This window comes from Heteronotia binoei, chromosome 4 (assembly GCF_032191835.1).
Source record: "Heteronotia binoei isolate CCM8104 ecotype False Entrance Well chromosome 4, APGP_CSIRO_Hbin_v1, whole genome shotgun sequence".
Lineage (NCBI taxonomy): Eukaryota > Metazoa > Chordata > Lepidosauria > Squamata > Gekkonidae > Heteronotia > Heteronotia binoei.
The window spans coordinates 60,658,774-60,686,015 of record NC_083226.1 but is presented as its reverse complement, the minus strand read 5'-3'; the positions used below and the strand labels follow the sequence as shown (position 1 = coordinate 60,686,015).

At 39.9% G+C, this 27,242-nt stretch overlaps 1 protein-coding gene across 2 annotated transcripts in view; it reads right to left on the bottom strand.

Annotated features, from left to right (window-relative positions):
- Window positions 1-1,540: 1,540 nt before the first annotated feature.
- The window catches only part of GLIS3 (GLIS family zinc finger 3), a 283,772-nt gene continuing 258,070 nt past the window's right edge, over window positions 1,541-27,242 (bottom strand). The window contains exons 10-11 of one of the 2 annotated variants that reach the window (XM_060237383.1): window positions 4,764-4,946; window positions 1,541-1,747 (exon numbers count right to left, since the gene is read on the bottom strand). In XM_060237383.1, the coding sequence (XP_060093366.1) occupies window positions 1,611-1,747; window positions 4,764-4,946 (320 nt within the window). In that variant the 3' untranslated portion in view covers window positions 1,541-1,610. The remainder of the gene's footprint in view (window positions 1,748-4,763; window positions 4,947-27,242) is intronic. The other variant, XM_060237384.1, reaches the window with a different exon arrangement.

Below are 27,242 nucleotides of genomic sequence, written 5' to 3'. Positions count from 1 at the left end.
TGCCTATTTGGCCACACACCCCTGATGTAGCCAATTGTCCAAGAGCTTACAGGACTCTTAGTACAGGGCCTACTGTAAGCTCCAAGAGGATTGGCTACATTAAGGGGATGTGGCTTAACATGCAAATGAGTTCCTGCTAAAAAAAGCCCTGTATAGTTGCAGCATATCAACAAATTTAGAAACAGACTGAATAAGCTTAAAAATAATTAGCTTTTCAAAATAATTTTGGGAAGCCTAATTCATGATTTTAAAATTTATGTATCTTCTCTAAATCTCAACTATAGTAATTCCTTTGGCTCTTGACATCTTCACATTTTGTTCCTCTGTGGTTAGATGCTACTAACAAAAAACATGCACATTAGGAAAGGTGTACTGTGATCTGGCCACAATAGGAATGAATGGCCTTCAAGTATACATTGCATTTTTTTAAAGGGTCATCGTTATAATTCTGTAACAGCATAACCATGACAAAAAATGTACCTTGACCATGAACATTCATTTTCCACTACCCACACATAGCTATACAACAAAAATATCAGCAATGTAATTTCTTTTGGGATAGATTTAAAACCTGGCATGCCAAGGTTTTTAGGGTATAGCAAGCAAAGAAAAGGAAAACAGAAAAAAAAGAGATAAATGTGTAGGCTTAAGAATAACTGAAACAATAAAAAAGAAAAAGAAACAATGACATACTGTACAGATTATCAACCCTTTCTGGCAGAGTACCATAGATTTTATGAAGAACAAGTCCCAAAAGGAGGTATCACAACTAACTTGGGATTCTGCAGGGTGATACTGAGCCCCTTTCTTTTCAGGCAACAGTTGTGAGTGTAGTTCTCTCATGAACTCAGACATGAATGAAGTTTACTGGAAATGGCCTGATAGATTTGAAAACAATAACGGAACATCTATCCTAAGTGTGTATGCTTTTAAAAAAAAAACTGCCCCCAGAATAGAAATACTAATTTAATGAATGAGCATTATTTGACACTCAGGAGAATGAATTCTCTTTAATGAAGTGCTGCTAAGATGGCACAATTGAATACTTCTCTTTTATAGCTTATACGGTTAATACCGTATTGTTTAAAAAGTGTATTAAATCCAGAATCAATGTTCCCAGATTTCAAGAGGCAGCCAAAATAATCCTATTGCTACTAGCAGCTGGTGCCTCAGCATGTCTCAAAAGTTATTTTCCCTTTCTTACTGTGAGATTCTGTGCTTATGTACCACAGGACTGCCAGGAAGGGTTGGTGTGCAACAAACTACATTTACAGCAAGGTATATACTGGCTGTTAATTTTCCTGGATTTTGAAAAAAATGTTTTGAAAAAAAATCCCACAATATATATTTTGCTCATTCATTCCCTTTGAGAAGACAGTGATTTTGCTTCAGTGAAAAAAACCCCCAGCATAAAAATGCTCATACTTTGGCAAGTTTCATTCCCCCTGATCACTTGTATTAGCTGCATCTGTGAAGCTGAGTGCTTTATCACTCTCCACATCTTCAGTGGTATACTTCTGAGCACTTGTATGACTCCTGACCAAGAAAAGATGTTAAGTAACAGAATTGTTCTGAGTGAAATTAGATGCAGGATTGTATTTTTGTCTTCTTCAGCCTTCAGTATAAACCGATGAAAGCTGACTTGGACAACGATCAACAGCATTTATCTGAAGGAAACTGGAGTCCTCAGCTCCGTTGCGCAATGAATCACCAAAGATACCTGTGGAGCCTGATGGAAGATCATAAACTGGGGGGGGGGGGGAGGGGAGGGATAAAGAACCATTTAGAACAAACTGGAAGAATATTTTTGTGCATTCTACATAAAAGAATATGGGGCATAACCATACATTAGATGCAACAACATAACACAAAAATAGCTTTGGGCTTCAGAGCAGAGAAGCAATGGAACAAGAAGAGGGCACTTTACCCTTTTTTCACCTACCACTTCTTTTCTACAAACTACATTTTGTGGCCACTTTTCTCTCAGCAGGGTTCCAAATATGCTTTGCCTGTTTAATGTACAATCAAAATGCTATGTGGATGAAATAGCTTGGATTTGGGACAATCTTCCCTCCTCCCCCCTCCCTCTCCTCCTCAAGCAGCTTTCCCTAAGAAAAACAACCATCAGGCTTTTATTACATGTGCATGCATGTGACATGTAGTTTCATTCTAAACTCCAGACGGGAAAGTACACAGTAACAAAGTTAGATGAAACATAATTAGGGAATACTGGTTAGTTTCTCCTATGGATTTATGGAGTAGTAGTTTCCCCATATATGCTGTGGTAAATATTAAAGCAAGCTGATGCTTTCTGGCACATTTTAAGAGTCAGATTCTATGGATGTGCAAGCAGAAAGAGTTAATGCAAGATGGTCACCCTTACCTTCCTTCCCATGTGTGCCTAGAAACCTTTGGCTGAGGTTCATGGGGAACTACAGTAAGGGAAGGGAATCAGACAAAATCCCCCTTTCCTTGAGAGTACAGCACATATGATGTATGCCACTTGGTTCATGAAGGCCCCTGATCCCCAGTAGATGATATATGAGTGTACTGAAGGCTTCTGGCAGAAGGGAAAGGCAAAGAAAGTTCTCTTGTTCAAACTCCTTTTGCAGGTATAGCTAAGGATTCTACCATAATCTGTCAGGATATCCTGCAGGAAATGTTTGTGCTATATGATTCATTTTTTAGATTTACACCTATGCCATAGTATGTGTCAGGGGTCATTTTGTAGAAAAAAAGGTGGTGAAGCTCATTAGCATAACTCATTAGCATATGCCACCCTCCCCACTAGCCAAAAGCAATCTGAAACAAGAAAGGAGAGCCTGTTTGGGCTGGAGATCCAGCCAGCCCAAGCAGGCCTCGCTCATTTGGGGCTCTCCTGGGCCGCTGTCCCCAGTCAAAAGGCCAGCAAGCCATCTGCTGCCTAAAATCACATAAGAAGTGAAGAAAGGGTGGTGCGGGCTTCTCCAGCAGTTAATGAGAGCTCCTGGTGGCTGGCTGGCTTCCCATTCTCCTAATCCAGGGATTGTTATACAGCTTCACCTACTATTCAATGCACAAGGTAGATGGGGAGGAGAAGGAGGGGCCATCAGAAAGGTTCAGGATCTGCGCTCCTGTGAGCTCCTGCTGAATTCAAGGCTTGGTATGTGTCCTTTACTAAAAACTGATTAATATAAAGCTGCTATTTTGATAGTTATTGAAAACACTTAGTTGGTTTGCTATTTACTGATGAATGCAGGGCTGGCCCTAGGGCATATGGCGCCCCAGGCAGATTCAACACCTGGCACCCCCATCTGTGGTGCCGCCCTGCGGTGGCATGCAGGAACTGACGAAGGAAGGGAAGAGGCATGCGGAGTAAGAGGCAGGTGGGCAAGCAATGGGGAGGAGGCAGGTGGGCAAGTGATGGAGGAGGGGAAGGGAGGCAGGGGAAGAAGCAGGTGGGCAAGCAACAGGGAGAAGGTGGGCATGCAACTGATGGAGGAGGGGAAGGGGGGCAGGCAGAGGAAGAGGAAGAGGCAGGCAGGCAAGTGAAAGGGAGGAGATGGGCAGGCAAGCAACGGAGGAGGGGAGATGGGTGGGTAGGAGGAGGAAGAGGCAGACGAACAAGCGACAGATAGGAGGCGGGCAGGCAACTGATGGAGGAAGGGAAGAGGTGGGCAGAGGAAGAGGCAGACAGGCAAGTGACGGGAAAGAGGAGGGTGGGCAAGCGATGAAGGAGAGGATGGGGCAGGTGGAGGAAGCGGCAGGCAGGTAAGCGACAGGAAAGGGGTGGGTGGACAAGTGATGGAAGAGGAGAACGAAGATGGGTGGGCAAACAGAGGAAAGGGCGGGCAAATGGAGAAGAAGAAGGCTTGCAGGTGACAAAGGAGGCAAACCACGGATTTGTCAGGGCATGGCGAGGGCCAAATTCGGCAACCCCACCCTGCTTGCTCCCTAGGCAAATGCCTAATTTGCCTAGTGGGTGGGCCAGTCCTGGATGAATGTCATAATCCTCTGACTTAGCCCTCTGGGCCACCTACAGTTCCATCCTAAGGAAAGTTACATCTTTCTAAGTTTGCTGAAGTAAATTGGCTTTAAAAGATGTAATGCTGGTTACAGATGGATTTTTAAAGTCTTAAAATGCCATCAGTAAATCTCAGTACACAACACATTTGTGAGTTACCAGAAGATTGCCATCACTTCACAGCTGAACTGTACTCTAGTACACTATAGATCTGCGAATTATATGTTCAGTACATAGAAGTATGCTCATAACTCATGGACAGGCATGAGAAGATGATTTGCATTTGTGCTTCACACACCAATAGAGCATTTATTTTGTCCAATATCAATTCAAGCAAAATCCTTTTTATTTGGAGCCAGTTCAGCAAGTCATCAAGAGTTCAGCAATTTAAAGATGTCCATGCATGAATGAACCAGCTCTTGGATTTTCATGGAAAGGTGAAGAATGGCTTTCTCTCTGACTTTGTCTTTAATTCTTTAGATATCTAGATAAGTCAAGGTTAGGGACCATGTGGGTAACCAGTATTTTCACTTCTACTTTGTGCACAAATGGACAAGTCGCCATTGTCATTTATGAAAAAGCAGATGGATATTCTCAAAAGTATATTTTATAAGCAGTATCATCTTACAATGATCCATTTAGGCCATGCAAGGCATTAGGCCCAGTGATAGGCATTTTACATATTGCCAAATTATTGCAGTTACTTTTGCATAAAAACATGGGAATTATATTTTAAAACAAAATTACAAAAAATATTTACCTGTAATACCAGAATGAGCTGAAAATGCTCTGTGGAAAACATCAAAACCTGACTGACCCATAGATGTGGATACAAGACAGTCTTCAAAAGAAGGAACCATATTGCAAGCATCACCATGTTGTGCACTTCTCTGATTGTCAGCATAGTGTGGAGAACAAAAAGTTTGCAGTTGCCCATAAATGCCTAAAAAGAAGAACACACATCAACATAGCAGCCATCTGTTTTATTGGCTCACGTACTACAAACGTTTTTTGCATTTACATCCGTTTCATTATAAACTTTGATTTTTTTTTGTCCGGTAAAAATTTAGTTGTTTGTTTTTAGCTATTTTAAATTTCCATAGAGAAAAAAAAGTCCTAATTCAGATACTGCCACAGGAATTATTAATTATCCTGATATTTTAGAGAATTCACACTTAACATAATAATATTCACAGCCTGACATTCTTTAAGTTTTGGAAATAACACTTTTCTTAATTATCTTTTGTTCAGATATACAAATTCAGTCTTAGTAGTCTCCATGAAGAGAAGCAGACACCCCAATTAAATATATGGGGCTGATTCCCATGATGCAAAGTCTCCAAGGATGTCAAAAGGACTTTGTATCGCACACACCAGGAGTTCCATGATGCATATGGTGCACATAGAAAAGGAGTTCTGCCCTTCCCTCCTATACCATTCTCATGAACTGGAACAGCCTTGAGGAGCTGCCATTTCCTCCAAGAGCACATCCACCCCCATTGTCAGAGCTGCCTCTGAACTTACCCAGAGTCCACAAGAAGCTTACTTGGAACCCACAGTGCCAGGAACAGGGGATCCCAACAGGACAGTGGCACCAAGGAGAACTGTTGCAAGTCCAGGGCTTTTTTTGTAGCAGGAACTCCATTGCATATTAGGCCACACATCCCTGATGTAGCCAATCCTCCAAGAGCTTACAGTAGGCCCTGTAAGAGGAGCCCTGTAAGCTCTTGGAGGATTGGCTACATCAGGTGTGTGTGGCCTAAAATGCAAAGGAGTTCCTGTTACAAAAAAAGCCCAGGCAGCAGCAACACAGAGTGGACCTTGCTAAGGCTCCCACCTACCTGCTGTCAAAACAGCTAGGACAACAGCAGAGGAGAAACACTGCAACAGCAGAAATGCAGTATGGGCCTTTTAAAGCCTCACTTCAGTCACTGCTAACAGCTGCTGTCAGTTTAACCTAGGGTTGCCAAGTCCAATTAAAGAAAAATCTGGGGACTTTGGGGGTGGAGCCAGGAGACATTGGGGGTGGAGCCAGGAACAGGGATGTGACAAGCATAATTGAACTCCAAGGGAGTTCTGGCAATCACATATAAAGGGACAGCACGCCTTTTTAAATGCCTTTCTTCCATAGGAAATAATTAAGGATAGGGGCACCATCTTTTGGGGCTCATAGAATTGGACCCTCTGGTCCAATCCTTTTGAAACTTGGGGGGTATTTTGGGGAGAGGCACTAGATGCTATACTAAAAATCTGGTGCCTCTACCTCAAAAAATAGCCCCCCCCAGAGCCCCCAATACCCACAGATCAATTCCCTATTATTCCCTATGGGAATCGTTCTCCATAGGGAATAATAGAGTGCCTAGTAGACATTTCCCTCCCCCCCACGCTTTCTAAAGGGGGGGAGGGCCTCCATACCAGGGAATCCCCCCTCCCTGCCCCCTCCCTCTCTCACACACACAAACAAACAATTACTGTACTTGGTCTTCTTCCAGCAGAATGTGCTTGCTGGGAAAACGAAAGCAAGGCTCCACAGGAAAAGAAAGGGAGGGGCCGTTCTCCATGGAAACTGTTACTTTCCCATGAAGCCCTTCCTGTTTCCTGTTTCCTGTGCAGCCTTAAAGGGACACATTTTAAAACGGATCAGAAGCTGTACAACATGATGCCTAAAGGTATGTTCTCTCCCCCCCCACCCCCAGATTTTTTGAGAGTGGGGGAGGAGGATGCAATTTCGGGGGTCCCCCGCCAGGGCGGGGGGGTTGGGAAGCCTAGTTTAACCTGGCCAGGGCAATGGGGCGGTGGAGGGGGGAAGGCTTCAGGTGCAGCCCAAGAATCTCCTAAAGTCTCAGGAAGTGGCTAGTTCTTGCAAGACTTCAGGGAAACTGTGCATGCACAGCCTGCTGCATTAGCCTTATAAGGGGCTCAGATATTGGCCACAGTCTCATAGGAGGTGGCTGGATTCTCTATTGACACTGTACAATAGAGATCAGCAGCAGAAGACCCCCTTTTGTCTCCAGTTTTGAGCAGAAAAGAGCATGATATAAGGGAGCTGCTTAGGGGAGGGGCATGGAGGCCCATGAACCCCACAAGGAACCAATGGAGTAAGCGGCAGATCCTGTTGTTGTTTCAGTTTGTGAAAATGGAAGGGAGAGAAAGATAAAGTCCTTTTCCATGCACACCATGGTTGCAATTGGAATATGCTTCTGTGCATACCTGGGAGTATGGAATTCGTATCATCTTTCTTAAAGTATCCCATTGGAGCAGAGCTTTTTTTGAGCAGGAACACACAGGAACACCATTCCAGCTGGATTGGATCAGAGGTGTGTGGCCTAATATACAAATGAGTTCCTACTGGGCTTTTTCTGCAAAAAAAAGCCCTGCTCTGGAGTATGTGGAATTAGGGTAGAACATTTTTAAAAATGTTCTTATCTAGGGCCAACAGCCTCCAGATTGGGCTTGAACATTTCCTGGAATTACAATTGATTCCCAGACTGAAAAAAACCAGTTCCCTTGGAGAAAATGGCTTCTTTGGAGGGTGGGTCATATGGCATTATACCCCACTCAAGTCCCTCTCCTCCCCAAATGCCACCCTCCTTATGCTCCACTCCCAAATTTCTCGGGATTTCCCAGCCCTGACTTAGCAACTCTATTTAACTAAATGTATTTATTTACTTGATTTATAGCTCACTTTTCTCACAGATACTCAAAGATGATCACAAAATATATATTTTTTAAAAATCAGATGGCATAAGACATCAAATAAGCAATGTTGTAGGAAAAGGATCACAGAACTGGAAAATAATGCAAACAAAAACTGTCTTAAGGAATGACATACCATAGTGCAGAAGTGGTACAAACGTAGAAAACCATGCAGTAAAAGCAAGGTGAAAAATTCAGTAATCACTCCAGTAAACTACACTCCTGTTGCTTTATAAAAGTGTCCTCTGAGTCATTCCGTTATACTACAGTTCTAATCCCTTTATAAATATGCCCTCCTGAACATATCTGTTTTGTGCATTCTGTGATATGATAGGGGGGGCCTTCCTCAGGCATGCTGTCCCACAAGGCAGAAAAAGAAGGTGGAAAATAAATATGTAGCCTATATTTATATATTTGGTGAAAGCCTGACAATATTGGACAATGTTGTGTTAAATTCAGAAATGTCTTTGAGGATGAAAAAATAGGATTTCAAAATAATGATTAAAGGGTAACAATTACAAACGTATATTCTTATTTCTTGGAGGAAAAGGAAAATAACCAGTATCAACAATGGTGCCATAAATAATATTTAATTTTTTTTTAAATCTTGTTATCAGTATTACCCCTAGAGCATTTCAGATTCAGAATAGAGTATATGCAAAAGCATAAATGAGGAATAAGTGTGGAGCAATGTAAAAGAACATTTCCAGCCTGACTTTTACTGTGCTTTGCCAGCTGGCTTCAACTACCAGCGATGGAAATAGCTGTTTCTGGTAACTGCTGTGACTCAGCTGTAAACTCTCACAGCGTGGCCACTGCTTGTTGGGACAGTAGTTATTTTTAAGAGTGCTTTTCAAGTAAGCACAAAGCACCATTGAGAATACGGAGCTAAAAACTATTTTGGAAAGCTGTTGTTTTCTATTATTTTACTACAGCCATTTTTCTTCTTAAATGTCAGCATGGTGGAGGGGGGAATCTGTTGCAAATAGCCAGCACAGTTTGCAAACCAGAACTCAGAGAATGGTGCTAGGTTGTTTCTGAAGGGTAAAGAGATGATTATGAAAGTGGTAGGTTCAATTATGCAGGTGATAAATTCAAAAATTATCTAACTATATACACTTGTCCTTACTTTCTTCTTTTTTATAAGCAATTTTATTAAAAATTTACCATTTAAAAATAAGCAAAAATAGAATTACATACCATAATAACATTTACATAGTTCCAAACTGAAAAGTATAATAAAATAAATATGGAACAAATATTTATAGATCAATATTATAGAATCATAGAGTTGGAAGGGACCTCCAGGGTCATCTAGTCCAGCCCCCTGCACAATGCTGGAAACAAATACCTCCCCCTAAATTCACAGGATCTTCATTGCTGTCAGATGGCCATCTAGCCTCTGTTTAAAAACCTCCAAGGAAGGAGAGCCCACCACCTCCAGAGAAAGCCTGTTCCACTGAGGAATCGCTCCAACGATCAGGAAGTTCTTCCTAATGTTGAGCCGGAAACTCTTTTGATTTAATTTCAACCCATTGGTTCTGGTCCTACCTTCTGGGGCCACAGATAACAATTCCACACCATCCTCTATATGACAGCTCTTTAAGTACTTGAAGATGGTGATCATATCACCTCTCAGCCGCCTCCTCTCCAGGCTAAACATCCCCAGCTGCTTCAACCTTTCTTCATAGGACGGTTTCCAGACCCTTCATCATCATCTTTGCCGCCCTCCTTTGGACCCATTCCAGCTTGTCTATATTCTTAAAATGTGGTGCCCAAAACTGAACACAATACTCTAGATGAGATCTTACCAGAGCAGAGTAGAGCAATACCATCACTACATGTGATCTGGACACCATACTTCTACAGCCTAAAACTGCATTTGCCTTTTTAGCCACCGCATCACACTGTTGACTCATGTTCAGCATGTGATCCACTAAGACCCTAGATCCTTTTCACACATACTACTGCTAAGGCAAGTCTCCCCCATCCTATAAATATGCATTGGATTTTTCATACCTAAATGCAAAACTTTAAATTTATCCCTGTTAAAATTCATTTTATTAGTTTTAGCCCAGTTTTCCAGCCTGTCAAGGCCTATATCCTGTTTCTGTCTTCTATTGTATTTGCAACCCCTCCCAATTTAGTATCATTAGCAAATTTAATAAGCATTCCCTCTATTCCTTCATCCAAATTATTTATAAAGATGTTGAACAAAACAGGTCCCAGGACATATCCTTGAAGCACTCCACTTGTCACTCCTCTCCAAGAGGATGAGGAACCATTCACAAGCACTCTTTGGTTGCGATCTGACACCCAGTTACAGATGCACCTAACAGTAACAGGATCCAAACCACATTTTACCAACTTGTCAACAAGGATAATATGTGGAACCTTATCAAAAGCCTTACTGAAATCAAGATAAACGATGTCTACAGCATTCCCCTGATCCAGCAAGGTAATCACTTTCTCAAAAAAAGGGATCAGGTTAGTTTGATATGATCTGTTCTTGACAATCTCATGCTGGCTCTTAGTAATCACAGCCATCCTTTCTAAATGTTCCAGGACTGACTGACTGATGATTTGTTCTAAAACTTTTCCAGCTATAGACGTCAAGCTGACGGGTCAGTAGCTACCCGGATCACCTTTTTCCCCTTTCTTGAAGATGGGGACCACATTCACCCACCTCCAATCTTCTGGCATCTCTCCTGTTCTCCAAGAATTCTCAAAAATAATAGCCAGAGGCTCAGAAATTACATCTGCAAGCTCTTTTAGAACCCTTGGATGCAGTTCATCTGGTCCTGAGGACTTAGTTTCATTTAAAGAAACTAGGTATTTATGTACTACCCCTTTGCTGATTCTAGGTTGGAACGCCATACCCTCATTATATGTTCTATTTTTGCCATGTTTATGTAACAATTACAACAAAATCTATATTTAAACTGTATATTGAACTTAAATAATTTAAAGTATATCAAATTTCTTTATTATTATTATTATTATTATTATTATTATTATTATTATTATTGAATCACCTCATCCCGGCCAATGCCAGGCTCTAGGCAATGTACAACAAAAGGTACACATAAAATCAAATAAAACCAGTAATTTAAAACAGTTGCAACCCAATGAACATGCTTTATAGTGTGCTGTAATTCTGCTTTCCAGGCATTGGGTGCAGTTCTCCCTTAAGTAGAGGGGAGTGCCAGCCCAGCAGCCATCGCTGTCCTCAAACAAAAGCCTGGCGGAACATTGCAGGCCCTGCAGATCCCACAGGGCCCTGGTGTCTTCCGGCAGAGAGTTCCACCAGGTCGGGGCCAGGACTGAAAAAGTTGAACAAAATCAACATTCTTTAAAAGATTACATAAAGCTATAGCTATTGTGGGTGTCAAAGGAGGTTTCACTAATTGTGTTTTGGTCCATCCTTTCAAGTATTAAAACAATGAAGTCTTGATAAGCAGAAAAAGGGTCAGGTTGTGCTATTTTGGCTGTAATCTTATTCATTATAAAATGGTCCCATATCTTGGTATACCATTGGTTAATTGATGGGGGATTAGTATCTTTCCATTTTAGTGTGATTAGTTATTTAACTGCAGGTAAAAACAAAATTATCAAAGCTTTGCTATGTTGTAGAAGACTGACCTCTTGCCAATAGTTTAGTAGGACTATTTCTCATTCTTCTGGAATTGAATTACCAGGAAGGATCTGTATTTGGTTTAGAATTTTTCACCAAAAGATTTTAATTGTATCACACTCCCACCAACAATGTTTAAGAATCCCTCTCTTTCCACAGTTCTTCCAACACAATGGGGAATATCTTAGGTAAATATGATTAAGCTGTGAAGGTGTTGTGTACCATCTGGTCATTTGTTTATAATTCTGTTGTAGGATATTAATGTATTTTGTTGAGAGTGCTTGAAAAGACCAGATAAATTCCCAGTCTTGTTTAGATAACAATAGTCCATAGTCAAGATTTCAATACCTCGGGTATGAAGGTAAGTCTACATTTTCTGGATTCAAAGGCATTTAAATTTAGTTAAATTGTTTTGCCATTTTTTTTAAAGGTAGTTTTCGGGTCTGGGATAGGAAGTACTCTAAATAAATATAGGAATATTGGAAGAAGAAAAAAATTAATAATATTTATTCTCTCAAGCTGAAAAAGGCTTATTTGTTCCATTTTAATAGGTTGGTGACTAATTGTACCAGGATTGAGTAGCTGATTTTGAAGAGGTCAACAGTGTTTAATGGAATCTTTATACCAAGGTAAGTCCAACAGGTATTGATCCAATGGTAGGAAAATTTGTTTTTAATATAAGACCTAATAGATTGAGATACATTTATTGGGATAAGGTGGTTTTAGATTAATTAACAAATAGTCAAGGATATAGACAATTCAAAGATAATAGTTTCTAGTGCTAGGAAGATGTTTAGGGGATTTGAAATATAGAGCATTAAATCATCTGCAAAGAGGCTGATTTTAAAGAACTTGTAGTTAATTTTAATGCCTTCAATTAGAGTTGTTGTCCATATCACGTTTGCCACTGGCTTAATTGCAAGGGCAGATAGTATAGGTGATAAAGGGCATCCCTGGTGAGTGCCCCTGTAAAGGGGAAGTTCTTGTGAAGTAACACTATTGATAAAAATCTGTACTGTCAGACATGTGTAAAGAGAATCAATAGTATGTTTAAATTTGTTACTAAATTCCATAATATTAATAATTTTTTAAAAGAATAAGGGTTTGACCCTGTCAACGGCCTTTTCGATGTCAAGGGCCAGGATACAAGTGTCCTTGTAATGCTTTTTACAATGAGGAATGATATTTAAGGTCTTTCTCATGTTGTCTCTTATGTGTCTATTAGGAATAAACTCAGTTCAGTTGATGTGTATGTATTTTCCTATTATGCAAGTTAGTCTGGTAGATAGAATAGGGGTAAATACCTTATCGTAATTATTTAATAATGATATAGGACAATACAATTTGATATTTGATGGGTCTTTATAAGTTTTGAGTATGACCAGAAAATCAGAGCAGAACCAACAGGATGAAATTAGATCAGAAGAGTTTTTAACTAAACATTAGGAAGAACTTCCTGACAAAGCAGTTCCTCAGTGGAACAGGCTTCCTCAGGAGGTGATGGGTTATCCTCCTTTGGAGATTCTAAACAGAGACTAAATAGCCATCTGACAGCAATGCTGATTCTATGAAATTAGGCAGACCACGAGAAGGAAAGCAGGAAGGATTGCATCAGTGCTTAGTTCTCATGGCCCTTCCTTACACATCCATGGAAATGCTGTTTACCACATTGGGGTCAGTCAGCAATTTTTCTCCAGGCCAGTTTTGCTAGGGATCATGGAAGATTTTCTTTTGCCATCTCTTGGGCATGGAGCAGGTGTCACTGGGGGTGTATGGGAGGAGACATTTGTGAATTTCCTGCATTGTGCAGGGGGTTGGACTAGATTACCCCAGAGTTCCTTTCAACTCTATGATTCTGGCTTGTTCCCAAGATCAAGATTGTTTTCCTGTCTCTAAAATAAAATTACAGATATCAGTTAGACAAGAAGTCAAAATTTGTATAAATGTTTGTAAAATTCATTAGGTAGGCCATCACACCATGGGGTTTTGTTAGTTTGGGGTGATCTTATAGCTTGAATAACTTCCTCAGATGTTATTGGAGAGTCTAAATAACATTTGTATTCATTTGGAAACTTTTAAATTAAATGATTGGACTTCAGATAATTCTGCATGTCTATGGAGTTTGGATTGTGAGAACAATACAATTCTTTATAGTATTGTGTGAAGACTTGAAGAATATCTTTGGAGGAAGAATAAGTGTTACCCTTTTTCTCTTTAATAAAATTGATACTTCTATTTGTTATTTCTTTTCTTAATTTCCATGACAACAGTTTCAAAGATTTTGGATGCTGAAACCAATTTTTTTTAAAAAAATAATATGTTTTTCTGTATTTGTTGTCTCTATTGCCTCCAGTTTCTTATCTTCAAGCTATAGTTAGTTATATTTTTAAAGAACTATATATTTTTATGCTTGTTTTCGAAATACTGAATTTTGGATAGAAGGTCTTGTTTTAAATGGTTTTTCTCTTTTGGTTGGCAGAAGTAATGGGTATGAATTTGCCCCAGATGACAGACTTCATGGAATCCCACACGATCTGTCAAATTAATAATAAATAAAATAAATCTCCCATGATACCAGCAATTGGAATTCATGTTACAACATTGTTTTGTCTTGTTTTATATATATATTTTTGCATACTTCTTTGTTAAGTAAAATAAATGTGTTCAAAGACCAGCTGCATGTCTTGAATTCTTGGTTGTTTTGTGTCATTGAGTATTCTGTCCATGCATGGTCAGAAAGAGTTCTAAAAAGACCTAGTTAAGGGTGTAGTACTCTGTTTAATAAGGAGGTGGAAAGTAAAATATAATCTATTCTAGAAAATGTTTTGTGTCATGGGGAATAATATGTATAGCCTTTGACATTTTGGTTGTGATGTCTCCATATGTTGCTTAAATGATATTGGATAATACTTAAAGTACTGTCTCATTTTTTAAGAAGTTTTGATTATTGTTTAGTTTTCCTGTAGGTTAGAATCTATCTAAAAATGGGTCAATACTGTTGAAGTTTTCCCCTAAAATAATGTGGTCATCCTTGAATTGTTCTAATTTGGAGAAAGTTTCATGTAAAAAATTGGCCTTGCCCTTCATTAGGAGCCTAAATAGATTCATTTAGTAGACCTTTTAAAAACAAATTCCACCCATTTGGGCCTATCTCTTTTGCTTGACGCAAAGTGTATATTAGGGGAGGGGGGTGGGAAATTGCAGCACCATGGGATTTCAATATACCATTCACCTGGAATTGTATTAGAAATAAGTGTGATTAAAAATTAAGGAGTCTGACTTTTTCAAATGAGGTTCCTGGGCATAATTTAACTATGGATGAAGGTATTAGTTTAGTTTTAATCTCATTATTTAGTCCCCTGTAGTTAAGGGATAAATTTTGATGTTAGCAATCATCCTAACAATGAGGGGGGGGGGGGTCTAGATTAGTGATAAGAGATAAATAAATTCCTTCTAAAGGAGAATTGTCATATGACATTATAGTCCAAGGAGGAAAGAACACCCAACTAGCCCTAATAAATCAAATCAAAATATATACAAAGAACTTGGTAACCATTTAAAATAAACTGTAACATTATTATTACATGATATAAGATGGAAATGGAAACATAGAGTTGCTTTATGCCAGGAAAGGAATGGTAAATGGTAAATTTGAACCCTTAATGAGGTCCTTTGTGTCTTATCCATAATAAATGGAACTATGTATATAGACGATATTTTAAAAAATACCTAACAATATTCATGATTACTCTATACCTACATTTCAGTGTAGTATCAATAACTAAATATAAAACTAAAGAACTGGTAAGATTTGAAGCAGGTGGGAGCAAAGGAGAGAGTTTACCCCAACCGACCCCCTTATTAGCAATACCAGATTGTGTTAAACTTATTTACCCCATAAGCAATGCAGGCCTCATTTTGGGGAGGAGCTCACAGGTGCAGAGCTCCAGAACCTCTAAATTTTATTCTGCTCTTTCTTACACCCCCCCCACTTGCTTCTTACAAAAAAGAGCTTTGTAAGCTCTTGGAAGATTGGCTACAACAGGGGTATGTGGCCTAATATGCAAAGGATCCCTGGGAGTAAGGTTTTATTATGACAATTATGATTCAAGAAGTATTTTAAGGTAGATGCTGAGCTGATATAATTTAGTATACCTTCTTGTGATGTCAGCGGTATGTGGCATATGCAAATGAGTTATGCAAATGAGTTGTGCTAATGAGCCCCGGCACATCTTTTTCTACAAAATGACCACTGGAGCAATGTATTAGAACTTGCCCTGTCTATAAAAGCTTGGAGGACATCACAGGTAAGTGGGGAGGTAAGTCCTGGTTAAGTCACGTTTTGGGTTTTTTCTTGTGCCATTTAAAGGTAGTTGCTGAGCCATAATCCCAGGGATGTTATAGAGTTGATGTAGAAGGTCTGGAAAAATGGATTTGAAGAGATTCTAGGAAAACAGCCATTCTACCCCCCCCCCCCCCAAGTCTCCCATAGGGAGTAATGGCGAAGCTGAGGTTCTTTCTTGCTGTTTCTTCCCTTTTGGCTTTGTGGTGATCCCTTTTACTCTCTCAAGTAGGATAGCTGGGGGAACCTTCTGCAGGGACATGTAACTTTGGATTCTCTAGTAGCTCCACGGCAATGTTGGTGTCATGTGGTTGAAAAACAGCCACTCCACCCAATTTCTCTTTCCTCACTTTGTAAAAGTACTGTAAGAAAAACCCCCACCCCACATGGATTTGAATGCCAAAGCAGCTATCTCTTGCACAAACATAAACAATCACAGCCTCACCAAAACTGTAGATACAAAAGCATAATGAATTTTTTTCTTGGTCTACACCCCTAAGTAGACAGGCCCTGCTTTCCCCCAATCCTGGAGACAAAGGGTAGATCTTTAGCTCCTTCATCCTGCAAACAAATTCCAGGCCGTGAGGCTGTAAATCCTCTTCAAATGTTTTGGAATAATATCCTCTCCTTACAAACTTTTTCTTTTTCCTACTTGAAACCTGTGTTGGATTAATTGCTAAACAGCAGTTCAGGCAGGAGCCCTCTGGGCTGCACAGAGTTTTGGTGTAAACAAAAGAATTCAAAGGAAATGCTGCTACCCTATGTATTTGTACTATACTGAGCAATACATGAAGATTTCCTCAAAACTCTGAAACCAATTTCGCACTTACCCTATGCCACAAATAACCAGTTTCTCTTTGCCACACAAAAACTGTGATGCAAGCTGAAGCCTCAGGGCAGATAGTGGGAAATTGGAAGGATGCCATGCTGAAAAGAGGAATGTCAGAGCAGCGTAGGGTGAATGTGAAATTGGTCTGGCAAGAAACACTTTGCTGTATTCTTCTCTTTAAGAGAATTTATTCTTCTATGTGAATGAATTGAGAAAACAAGAAAAAATGTTGCTGCACAGGAGAATAAAAACTCAACAAAGGCTGCACCAACACAATGTTAGGACCTATACTTTTCCTGTGGCATTGTGTGTGGAGTGAGATCAATGCATCAGCACATCATAATGATGTGATACCACTAGACCAGCAAGCAAAAATTGGAATCATAGCAGCATAATATACATTTTATGTGCAAAGATACTACAAAAGCTATCCTATTTGATCTCCTAAAAATATTTTGCCAGCCAAGTTTCCAGCATATGTGCCAACCTCCCCAAATAATATCTGAATTACCTTTGGCTGATTAGGGTTGTAAAAAATCCAAACAGAGGCTTGCCCATGTTGTGCACAAATACAACTTGTTCTTGTGTTTGCACCCTGTTTGCTCTCCCCCCTCTTGCCTCCCCTCTTATATAGAAAGCAATTGAAAGGCTTAACTCAAACTCTAATCAACTGTACATCAACAGCTGTTATGTATTGGTTGTTTGACTGTGGGTTTGTTAGTCTATTAGTTGACCTTCAAGTGACCTTCATTGCCCTCCAGGACCCTAATGCCTACATTCCGGTTGGCTGTTCCTTAGAACCAGCCAAACGGGACACGAGGCATTTCCCTCAGGAAATGCAAATGAAGAATCCTGGAGAGACCAATAGGGTGTATTGCTGCCCACATAAGAGGTGTGTTTAACTCAGGCCAAATGTATATGTGGCCTGTTTGTGTTCAATTCAGTTCTGCTCTTGTTCAAGAAATGTTCTTGCTTACCTCAAGCTGGCTGAACTCACTATATAATAACATCTGCTCTTTCTTTCTTGCACCCTCCCCCCCAATACTTGCTTCTTACAAAAAAGAGCCTTGTAAGCTCTTGGAGGATTGGCTACCGGAACCTGGATGAATTGCAGTTAGAGTTGGATGGCAATAGATGGGCTTACCCCCATTTTCCAAAAGCAAAAAGCAGTAAACTCTCCCCATTTTCTCAATAAATAGTCAACCAACTTTTGGTGTCAATCAATAACACTTGGAAAATACATCAATTTCCTCCCAAGGTTACAATAGTTGTTTTCCAAATGCTCAGTTCCTTTTCAGAAAGGACACATTTACCTTTTCTCTTTTTCCCTTGGGAGCTGAAGCATGCATCTAGATAGCGTAGCAATTAACATAAAATTGGTAAGGCTGGTATTTTAAAAAATTTTCAGGTATGGGTGGCATGATTTTTTTTTTAAATGGACTGATTTGTTTAACACAATGTTGAATTGATTAGCTATTCATCAGGAAAAGTTTTCCTCCTAAAATAACAGTATTATAATTTTCCTCTCTCCTCCATGGCTACATCCATACTTTACACTAGGTGGCCTATTTGTTTGCCCTCCACTTGAGACATAGGTAAAATTTCTTAAGTGGAAAAGTGCTAGACAGAATAATTAACTTAGGGGGACAAACACTTTTCTGTAAATTATATACATTCTATTTCAAGTAGAGATATTTGAGCACACATTGGTTGGGTTCACATCCTGCTTGCCAGTTGCAAGCAGGAAGCCAACTGTTTGATGATACTTCAGATTGTCTGAAGTAATCTACATGTTTGCTTGGTGTGATTACTCTGCTTTTTTACATGCGTTTTAAAGAAAGCATAGTGCTGATGGTCAGCTTCCATCAAAAAACTTGAAATTGGTACTATTACATCATCACAATATTTCTACTATTGTATTATTTCTACTATAAGGCAATATTTTTGGTGTCATAGTATAATAGTGCTAATTGGATCAAAGTAAAAAGAATACAGATGTATACTTCCCCATTATAAGTAAATGGAGAAGCACTCTTCAATCACAGATTAAAAAAAAGGTTAAAATTAAAGAATTTGGAGGAAATATTCAGGAAAGCCTTGATTTAATCAACTGTTTGTACATTTATTAGTTGTCTTGTCTTCCTTTATTGCTGTACTGGTTTTTGATCGTAATAAATATTGATTGATTGAAAAGAATTCTATTTTTATTGAGACTACTTAAGTATCCCTGCATGCCTTTAATGTCTGCTCCCTGTGATCATTAATTTGTTTCCCCCTTTGTTTACTGGTATAGGCTCAAGTAACCTCTGTAATTTTTTTTCAGCTCATACCATTACAAGATGACTCCAGGAATATTACCTAATAGTAGAAATTGTGTAATGGTGTAATAACAGCAATTTAATTTTTTTAAAAATGGACTTGGAAAGCAGCTTAGAGGTTAACAACTGGAAGAACTGAAGGCGCAACAACCTGACACAGGCTGCTGTTTAGGCTCAAGGTTGCTTGACATGACTTTTGACAATAGCCATCAAGATAATCCAGTCAGTCAAATAAGCTAAATATATTTGACGCAATTATTTTCGAATCAGACCGGAAATTGGTTTCCAGAATTTATAACTGGTTACTAGAATATAAAATGCAAGATGAAGTGGTAAAAGAAGCCTGGGTACGTTGGATGGAAGATTGCGGTTATAGTATGGAAATTATTGAGTGGGAGAAAATTTTGAAAGAAAATTTGAAATTGACAAAATCGGCTTAATTTAAAGAAAACTTATACAAGTTGATTTATCGCTGGTATTATACTCCAGATAAACTCTCTAGAGCTTACCCTCTGGCATCTAACAAATGCTGGAAGTGTAACAAAACAAAAGGTTCTTTGTTCCACATGTGGTGGCTCTGTGATAGGGCCAAAAAATACTGGACTCAAGTATCCATATGGATACAAAAGATATTAAAAAAGCAAATTCCCCATCTACCCGAATTGTTCTTATTAAATGTTTGTAAAATTGATGTGTCGAAATCTGAGAAAAAAATATTACTCCATGGTTAACTATAGCCAGAATACTATATGCCAGATATTGGAAGACTCATAACATACCAAAGCGAAATGAATTTATAGTTAAATTACTGGAGACCGTAGAAATGGATTTTCTAACCACGAGGTTGAGAGATGGTAATATGAAGGAATGCAAAGATACATGGAAACCGGTGTATGATTGGGTGGAAAACTTAAGATTTGAATAGATAGAATAAGAAATAATTGTTAGCTAGTTATCTTTATGTCCCTTTAAATGTGGTGGTGGGTGTGTCTATTGGTTGGTAATGTTTGTTATATGTGGTTTACAGAATATAATCATAAAGAAAAATTTTAAACGCAAAAGATAATTCAGTCAGGAGCCTGCCTTAAATGCACTTGCAGGAGTCAGGCAAGCTAAGTTCATTTGGAGATTATTCTTCTGTCAAAGTTTGCAGCATGCCCAATGTCAAGTCAGTTTCAGCAATCAGTCAACATGTGCCCACAGAGTAGCTGGTTTTGAGTGCCTAGGCACAAGAATAATTTGCCTAACAATAAATAATGATTTTATTCCCTGCAAGTGCAAAAATGGCAAAGTAGAAGAATGCATCATGAGTCAGGTATCATGAGCTGGGCAGGTTCATATTTCGAGCCCATGGTTTCTGAAGTTCACTGATATTACTAGTAGGATATGGGTGTAGCTCCACCAAAGAAAGTCAGTCTGTGTAGTCTTAGATATCTATTATCTGAAATAAGGCCTCAGAATTCACCATCCTGTTCTAAGCATGCAAGTTGGGAGGGCCATTTTGGCAATTGCCTTAGGTGTGCATGTATGTTGTGAACAGGAGAAAAATGATTATTAGTGTCACTCATTAGTGGTGACAGTTCTGGTGGTGGATACCCACTGCTCCTGGATGCCACATTTTCTTTATCCACAAGATGCCAGAGTGAGGGCAGGAAGCATGTGGTTTTCTGTCAATGCTACCTAGCCAATCAGATTTCATTACATTATGGTGCCTGAAGCCAAATCTATCTTCATTCTAACATCTTGGGGATAATAAGGAAAACAATTATACCAGTATCAGTAAGCAGTCTAATTGCTACCCATGCCAGGACCACATGAACAGGCAGCAGCAATGAAAAAGCTGGACAGGGATACAATCCCATTAAACATGTGATGACATGATAATCTGAGTGCTGTTGAGTTGTCTGTTTATAGAATGTTTTTATTGTATTTTATTGTTTTATCATATGTTGTACTCTGCCCTGAGCCCTATGGGGAATGGGTGGAATAGAAATATACTAAAATAAATAAATGTCATATACCACATCCAAGTTTCCAGCTATAGGAGTTCCAATGAGAATGTTTGCCTCAACAAAAGGAAAGAGGGTAATTACCCTAACTGTCAATTAATTCATCTTTCATATCTTAGATTGAAAAGCAAGGGATCAACAAAAAAGCAGCATTTTAAAACATCTCTGTATCTTATCCAGATAAAAGTGATAACAAAACATGTTGCTATCATTGCACATATCTGTGGAGATCTGTGTGCTGGAAATGCTAACAATGCAACCAAAGGGCAACCCTGACAGGCTGAAGAGAATGCCAAGGGAATCGAAGCTGGGAAGAAACAGAATGTAGCAAAGTGGTCAAATAAGGTCCAGTTAGAAGTCTCTTCAAAATTCTAACATTCAGAAAATATTTGTAGTTAAGATTGTGTCACTGGTTTCCAGATGCTTTGGTGCATCCAGTCCAAGACAACCCATGTTTTATTTTATTGTATTTCCTCTGCTCATCACACCAGTTTCATTACCGGTAAGCCAGATGTTCCTATCTCCCTTCCTTTTAAATAATCACCACCCATCCCTGTTTAGATTTATTTGATACCATTAATTACTCACCCACTTTACAAGGCAAATCCCAGCTGCAAACACAAGAACTGTAAAACACAGGATGTCACAAGTGCTACAGAGCATTCAGAAAACAGGCGTTTTTATTCAAAAGTGTGTGACAAAATTGTGTTACTTTTCATGCACTGCAGCTAAAGATCAATGGTTTTCAGATCACACACATATAAGAAAAAGTAGGGAAGGAGAGATAGGTTAACATTCAGTTGACTAGAGAATGTGAATAAAACTGGCAATTTTGCACATTCACATGAAGGCATGGAGACTATAGCGGATATTGCAAACAGAAATTTGGAAATTTCCCAGGCAGTCAACTAAAATCTCCAAGTGTGATGGTGAAGAATCTATGCTAAATGACAGTACAAACAAGGAATTTAATACATTGGTTGGTCAGGCTGCATAGCTCCCATATAACACAAGGTGATTTGTGTAATCTCATGGATGAACTTACATTCTCCAACATGAAAACTATTAATATTGTCTAGGAAATGATGACAAAATCCTGTTGGGACAGATAATTTGTGCACATTTTTATGCTTTCATGATCACTGATATTTAGCCACATTCATTATTTATATATTAATCTTACCAACTATGATTAGAAATGGGCACAAACCAGAAAAATGCATTCATGTCCATTTGTGATTCATGACTGAATCACATACCAAACCATGAAAAGAACTGGCAGTTAATTCATGAACCAAATCACTTAATGGTTTGTGGACCACAATTGAAAGGGACCACTGTTCCTTTAAACAAGATTTTCAAAGGCCCGCAGGCCAAGGGACAGGGAGCAGCTTGCTCCCCACTGCTCAGATGTTTCAGGGACTGCAGAAGATAGCCAGAAAAACTGCTGAGTAGCGGGGAGCAGCCTGCTGCCTGTTGTTCAGCTGTTTTGGGGGCTTTCTACAAACCCCTTTTTAAAGAGGCTGTGGACCCTTTCAAAAAGGTTTGCAGGGCCACAAACTACTAACTAGCTTAAAGGGACTACACAAGACAGCCCTAAACAGCTGAGAATCTGGGAGCGCCTCCCCACTGCTCAGTTGTTTTTTGGGCTGTCTTCTGCCATTCTTTTAATGTTTAAAAGGACTGCACAGACAACCCAAAACAGCTGAGAATTGGGTAGCACCTCCCTGCTGCTCAGCAGTTTTTGCAGCTTTCAGAGGAAACAGAAAGCAAGGATTTAAAGGGACTCAGGGTCTCTTTAAACCCCTACCTCCTCCTCTGCCCACAAACTGCCACAAATTGCTTTAAAAGTTTTTAGAAGTTCCAAACCATGAACAGGGCAAAATTTGTGACAAATTTTGCTTCATGGTTTGTTTCATGCACATCCCTATTTATGACTATGTTAAATATAATTCATGATAAAGTTGGATCCAAACTGCATATTGACTAGCAAAATGGAAGAAGGGTTCCCTTAGACCATCAAGCAGTCTGTGCAGGGGATCATGGCCAAAAGCCATGTAGGACTGGGACTTTAGAAAGGATGGGAGCTAAAGAGAGAATGGGCATTTTCGCACTGACCTTAATCGGCAGCGACGTTCCTCTTCACCGCGCAGGATCTGTGCGGATTTCGCACCAATTGCTGCGGAGCACCCGGAAGAGCCGCAAAGTCTCGCTGCTTTTGCGGCGCAAATGTAAACCGCCCAAAACCAGTTTACATTTGCGCCGCAAAAGCCGCGGGACTTTGTGGTTCTTCCGGGTGCTCCGCAGCAATTGGTGCGAAATCCACGCAGATCCTGCGCAGTGAAGAGGGACGTCGCTGCTGATTAAGGTCAGTGCGAAAACGCCCAAAAAGTGAAAAAGCTGGATGGATCTAACCCATAGCTAGGTGCAATAAATAGTTCTTTTCACATTCATGTTTTTCCAAAGCTGCAAAGTAACCTTTAAAAATAATGAATACATTCAAAGATGTAAGTGGCAATTATTATTGATTTCTCAGTCCCATTCAAAGCTAAAGATTTTAGCTATCAAATATGGCTATGCTTTTCAGCTAAACAAAGCCACAAGCAAAGCTCCCATTGATTTGGATGCATAATCAGGGACTTGGCTAAACATTATTTTAGAGATTATCTTTTTTTTCTTTAAAGTTTGAGATGAATAACTATTTTATGTCTTTTATTCTGAAAATATGTGATTTTCCTTAAAATCTTTCTATTGGGTGCACAAACACAGTGAGTGTTTGAATAAAAATTACAGGAATGTTTCTGTATATCTTTTCTTTCTGACACACATTTTAAAATGTCAAATGCAGCATGTGGCAAATGAAAAATGAGAGAACCTTTATACAAATAAGACTTTGGCACACCAGGTGAATAGGTCCAGAGGGGATACATGGAGCTTATGCCAGCTGGGAATTATTGGGCTTTTGGTACTGGTGAATAGAGAGTAAATAGCACAAATAAGCTTCTGTGATCTTTGCATATACTTCTCTCTTCTCTTCCTTTGCAGAATTGTGGATATCACCTCATTACCTGAGTTGCAGTGTTTCCTGAACTACTATATTGTAGATGAAGAAGAAATATTTTAATCACAATGACTATGAAGAGACTTTCTTTCTTCTTAGTTTGGGGTTTTTTGCATTGCAGGTTCTTGGCGTAAAAAAAGCACTGATTCACCATGGTATTTGTGTTTTGTCACATATCAGTCAGTACCTTTACTGGAATAAATTAAAATCAGACAAAGCCAATATTCAAATATCACATATCCATATATGTCCTGGATAGCTAAATGACATACTGCCATTCAGTATATCTGTAAATGTATACAGTATATGAGGTTCTTCTCCCTGCAGTTACAAGTACAGAGAGTCCCCTTCAAAACACACAGCAGTTCCAGGAAGAATAGGGTTTAGCTGTCCTCACCCCGAAAACTTTAATTGTCCTGATCGGCACGATTATTGCTTTTTGAAAGAGGTTCTGTATATGCACAGTTGAATTAGAGCCATAACAAGACATTCCAAGGAACATGGCTGGCCAGGAGATCCTGGCCAATTGAGGCTCTTTGCTTAAATAATTCCCTAGTTTAATTTATGCTAATGTCAAAAAGCATCTCCCTTATTAGGTATGTTCTTGACTAGGGATAGGCATAGACCTGAACCCAAGCCAAAGTCCAAACTGGACTTTGCCTGCTTTGCAAACCTCGAACTGAGATCCAGGGAAGGCACATTCCCTAAACACTCACCAAGCTTCTGCTCAGCTCAGTTCAGATGTTCAGCCTGGTGGAATCAGGCACTGCCCTCCCAGCATGTCTGCGTCACCCAGAAGTGATGTGAGCACAATGTCCAACGTGTTCATGTCATTTCTAGGTGTTGCAGGCATGTTGGGAGTGGCACCTGATGCCATCCAGAAGTTACATGAGTGCATCAGGGCCATGATGTGCTTTGTCACTTCTGGATGGTGCCAGGGGAACCCAAACCAGTTTGGGTAGCTTTTGTGCTCAGGGGTTTGGTTTAGGAGTGCCTGGTATGCAAGTCCCAAATCTGTGCCCATGCCTATTTTTGACTAGTCTCTTGAAATTTCACATGTTGTGTAGTAGGAAATGTGTTGTAGTGGGAAATGTGTACCTCCCTGATGTAGCCAATCCTCCAAGAGCTTACAAGCTCTTAGAGGATTGGCTACATCAGAGAGGTGTGGCCTGATGAAAAGGAGCTCCTGCTAGAATTCCACCCCTGGAAGAGCCTATTTTTGCAAAGTTGATTAACAACTGGCAGGAAGGGTTTTCCAACATAGCAAGGATTCTTCTTAATATAAACCCCATTCCCTCATAGGGTTGCCAGCATGGGGCTGGCAATCAGAGGATAGGTGAATCAGTGGCTAAAGTACTCTCTTACAGCATCAAATGAATGAGCACTTTTAAAGATGAGTTCACTAAATGTATTGTGGCCAGGAGGCACTGCCTGCCTCTAGGGGTACCCCACTCAAGCCAAGGGGACCCCAAGGTATACAAAATGGAGTCTGACCAGAAACAGGCCAAGAAATACTTCATTCAAAATGGAGTAGAGCAGAGAACTTGTTCTAGCCCCACCTAAAGTCTCCCTCTGTACATGGCCCTCTCCCCCGCCCAAACAGAGTGCATAATAACAATGGGGACTGCTGGTAAGTATTACCCATGCCCTAATCCTCAGCTACTGATCTATGGCCTATCTGTCAGGCCCATTACTCCCACCTAGCTACTTCTATTCACTCGTATGATAAACTCCTATCTTCTTTTTGTCTACCACATTGAGCTCTTTCCTGAGTGTCAAACCCAAACTGGTACCAAACCATCCAGTTACACTCTGGTCTACCCTTTTAGTGAAGATATGAAAATCATGATCTATTATTCCCAACTAGGACTCCATTCAGGAAGACCATTACCAGGCCATTAAGGACTCTATAGTCATTAAAGGGTCCTCCACCCCTCAGAACTCTATATAACCTGAGTGAACACCCCATTTCAGTGTGCATTCTGTAGGGTGCCATTTGTAGTCTGTACCCCCCATTACTCCTGTAATTGGGTCTATAGGGCTTGCTACGCTGGTTGTGCTTGCCCTTCTCTTCAATCTTACTGCTGAACAGATGTCTCCTCTTCTGGATCTGGTGATTTAACCCTCTACAACGATCCCCAAAATTTCTATTGATAACCTCTACCCTTCCTAGCTTCTTGATTGCCTGTATCGTGTATTTGTGATTGTGAATATATTCTTTTTACATATTTGAGTAAACATTATAAAATATATTTGCCTGGAGTATTCTTGCTTGAAAACTCGACCTCCGTATTATTGAAGAAAAGATCCTTTGCTCCTAATTCACTCTACCTAGTCTCCATATTGCTAATTTCACCATCCTAAAAGGAAACATAAGCATTTCCCATAACAGTATGCATGAATGTAAGTCTGGTTGCATGCCCATGACCCAATGCATGTAAGGCATATTATGTAGTTATGTCTAATCTGAGGCTTGGAAACTTCAGCAATGGTAGTTGTAGAAAGCCCCCAAATGGCCACAAAGATCTCACAACATAGTCTTGTGAGATTTCTGTGGTATGCTTCTCTTAGAGAAGCAGATATTGCTTCTATGATTACTGGGGTTTTCTAATCCCCAATGTACTTTTAAAACATTTCCTATTTTTCTGCAAATGTTCATAGAATTGTCCTTGGCCTCCATATAGTACAGCCCAGTTTAGAATAACATGTAATGATACACAGTAAAACTTCAGTATGTAAGTGGCCTTGACAGTAATTTTAATGGGCGTTTTCGCACTGACCTTAATCAGCAGCGACGCCCCTCTTCACCGCACAGGATCGGCGCGGATTTCGCACTAATTGCTGCGGAGCACCCGGAAGAGCCAGAAAGTCCCGCGGCTTTTGCGGCGCAAATGTAAACCGCCAAAAACCAGTTTACATTTGCGCCGCAAAAGCCGTGGGACTTTGCGGTTCTTTCGGGTGCTCCGCAGCAATTGGTGCAAAATCCGCGCAAATGGAAACTGGTTTTTGGCGGTTTCCGTTTGCGCCGCAAAAGCCGCGGGACTTTCCGGCTCTTCTGGGTGCTCCGCGGCAATTAGTGCGAAATCCGCGCTGATCCTGCGCGGTGAAGAGGGGCGTCGCTGCTGATTAAGGTCAGTGCGAAAATGCCCAATGACTAATTTGAAGGGCTGGTAAGATATGGATGAGGGAGAAAAATATAGGGCTTTCATGTCTACTGAATTCTTTTCTTCTTAGTGCTGTCTAGGGTCCATCTCAGGAAATACCTGGAGACTTTAGGGGTGGTGACTAGAGACTTTACCATTCCCTACATTAAATAAATAAAAAACACAGCAGTGCAGTTCCCCTAATAC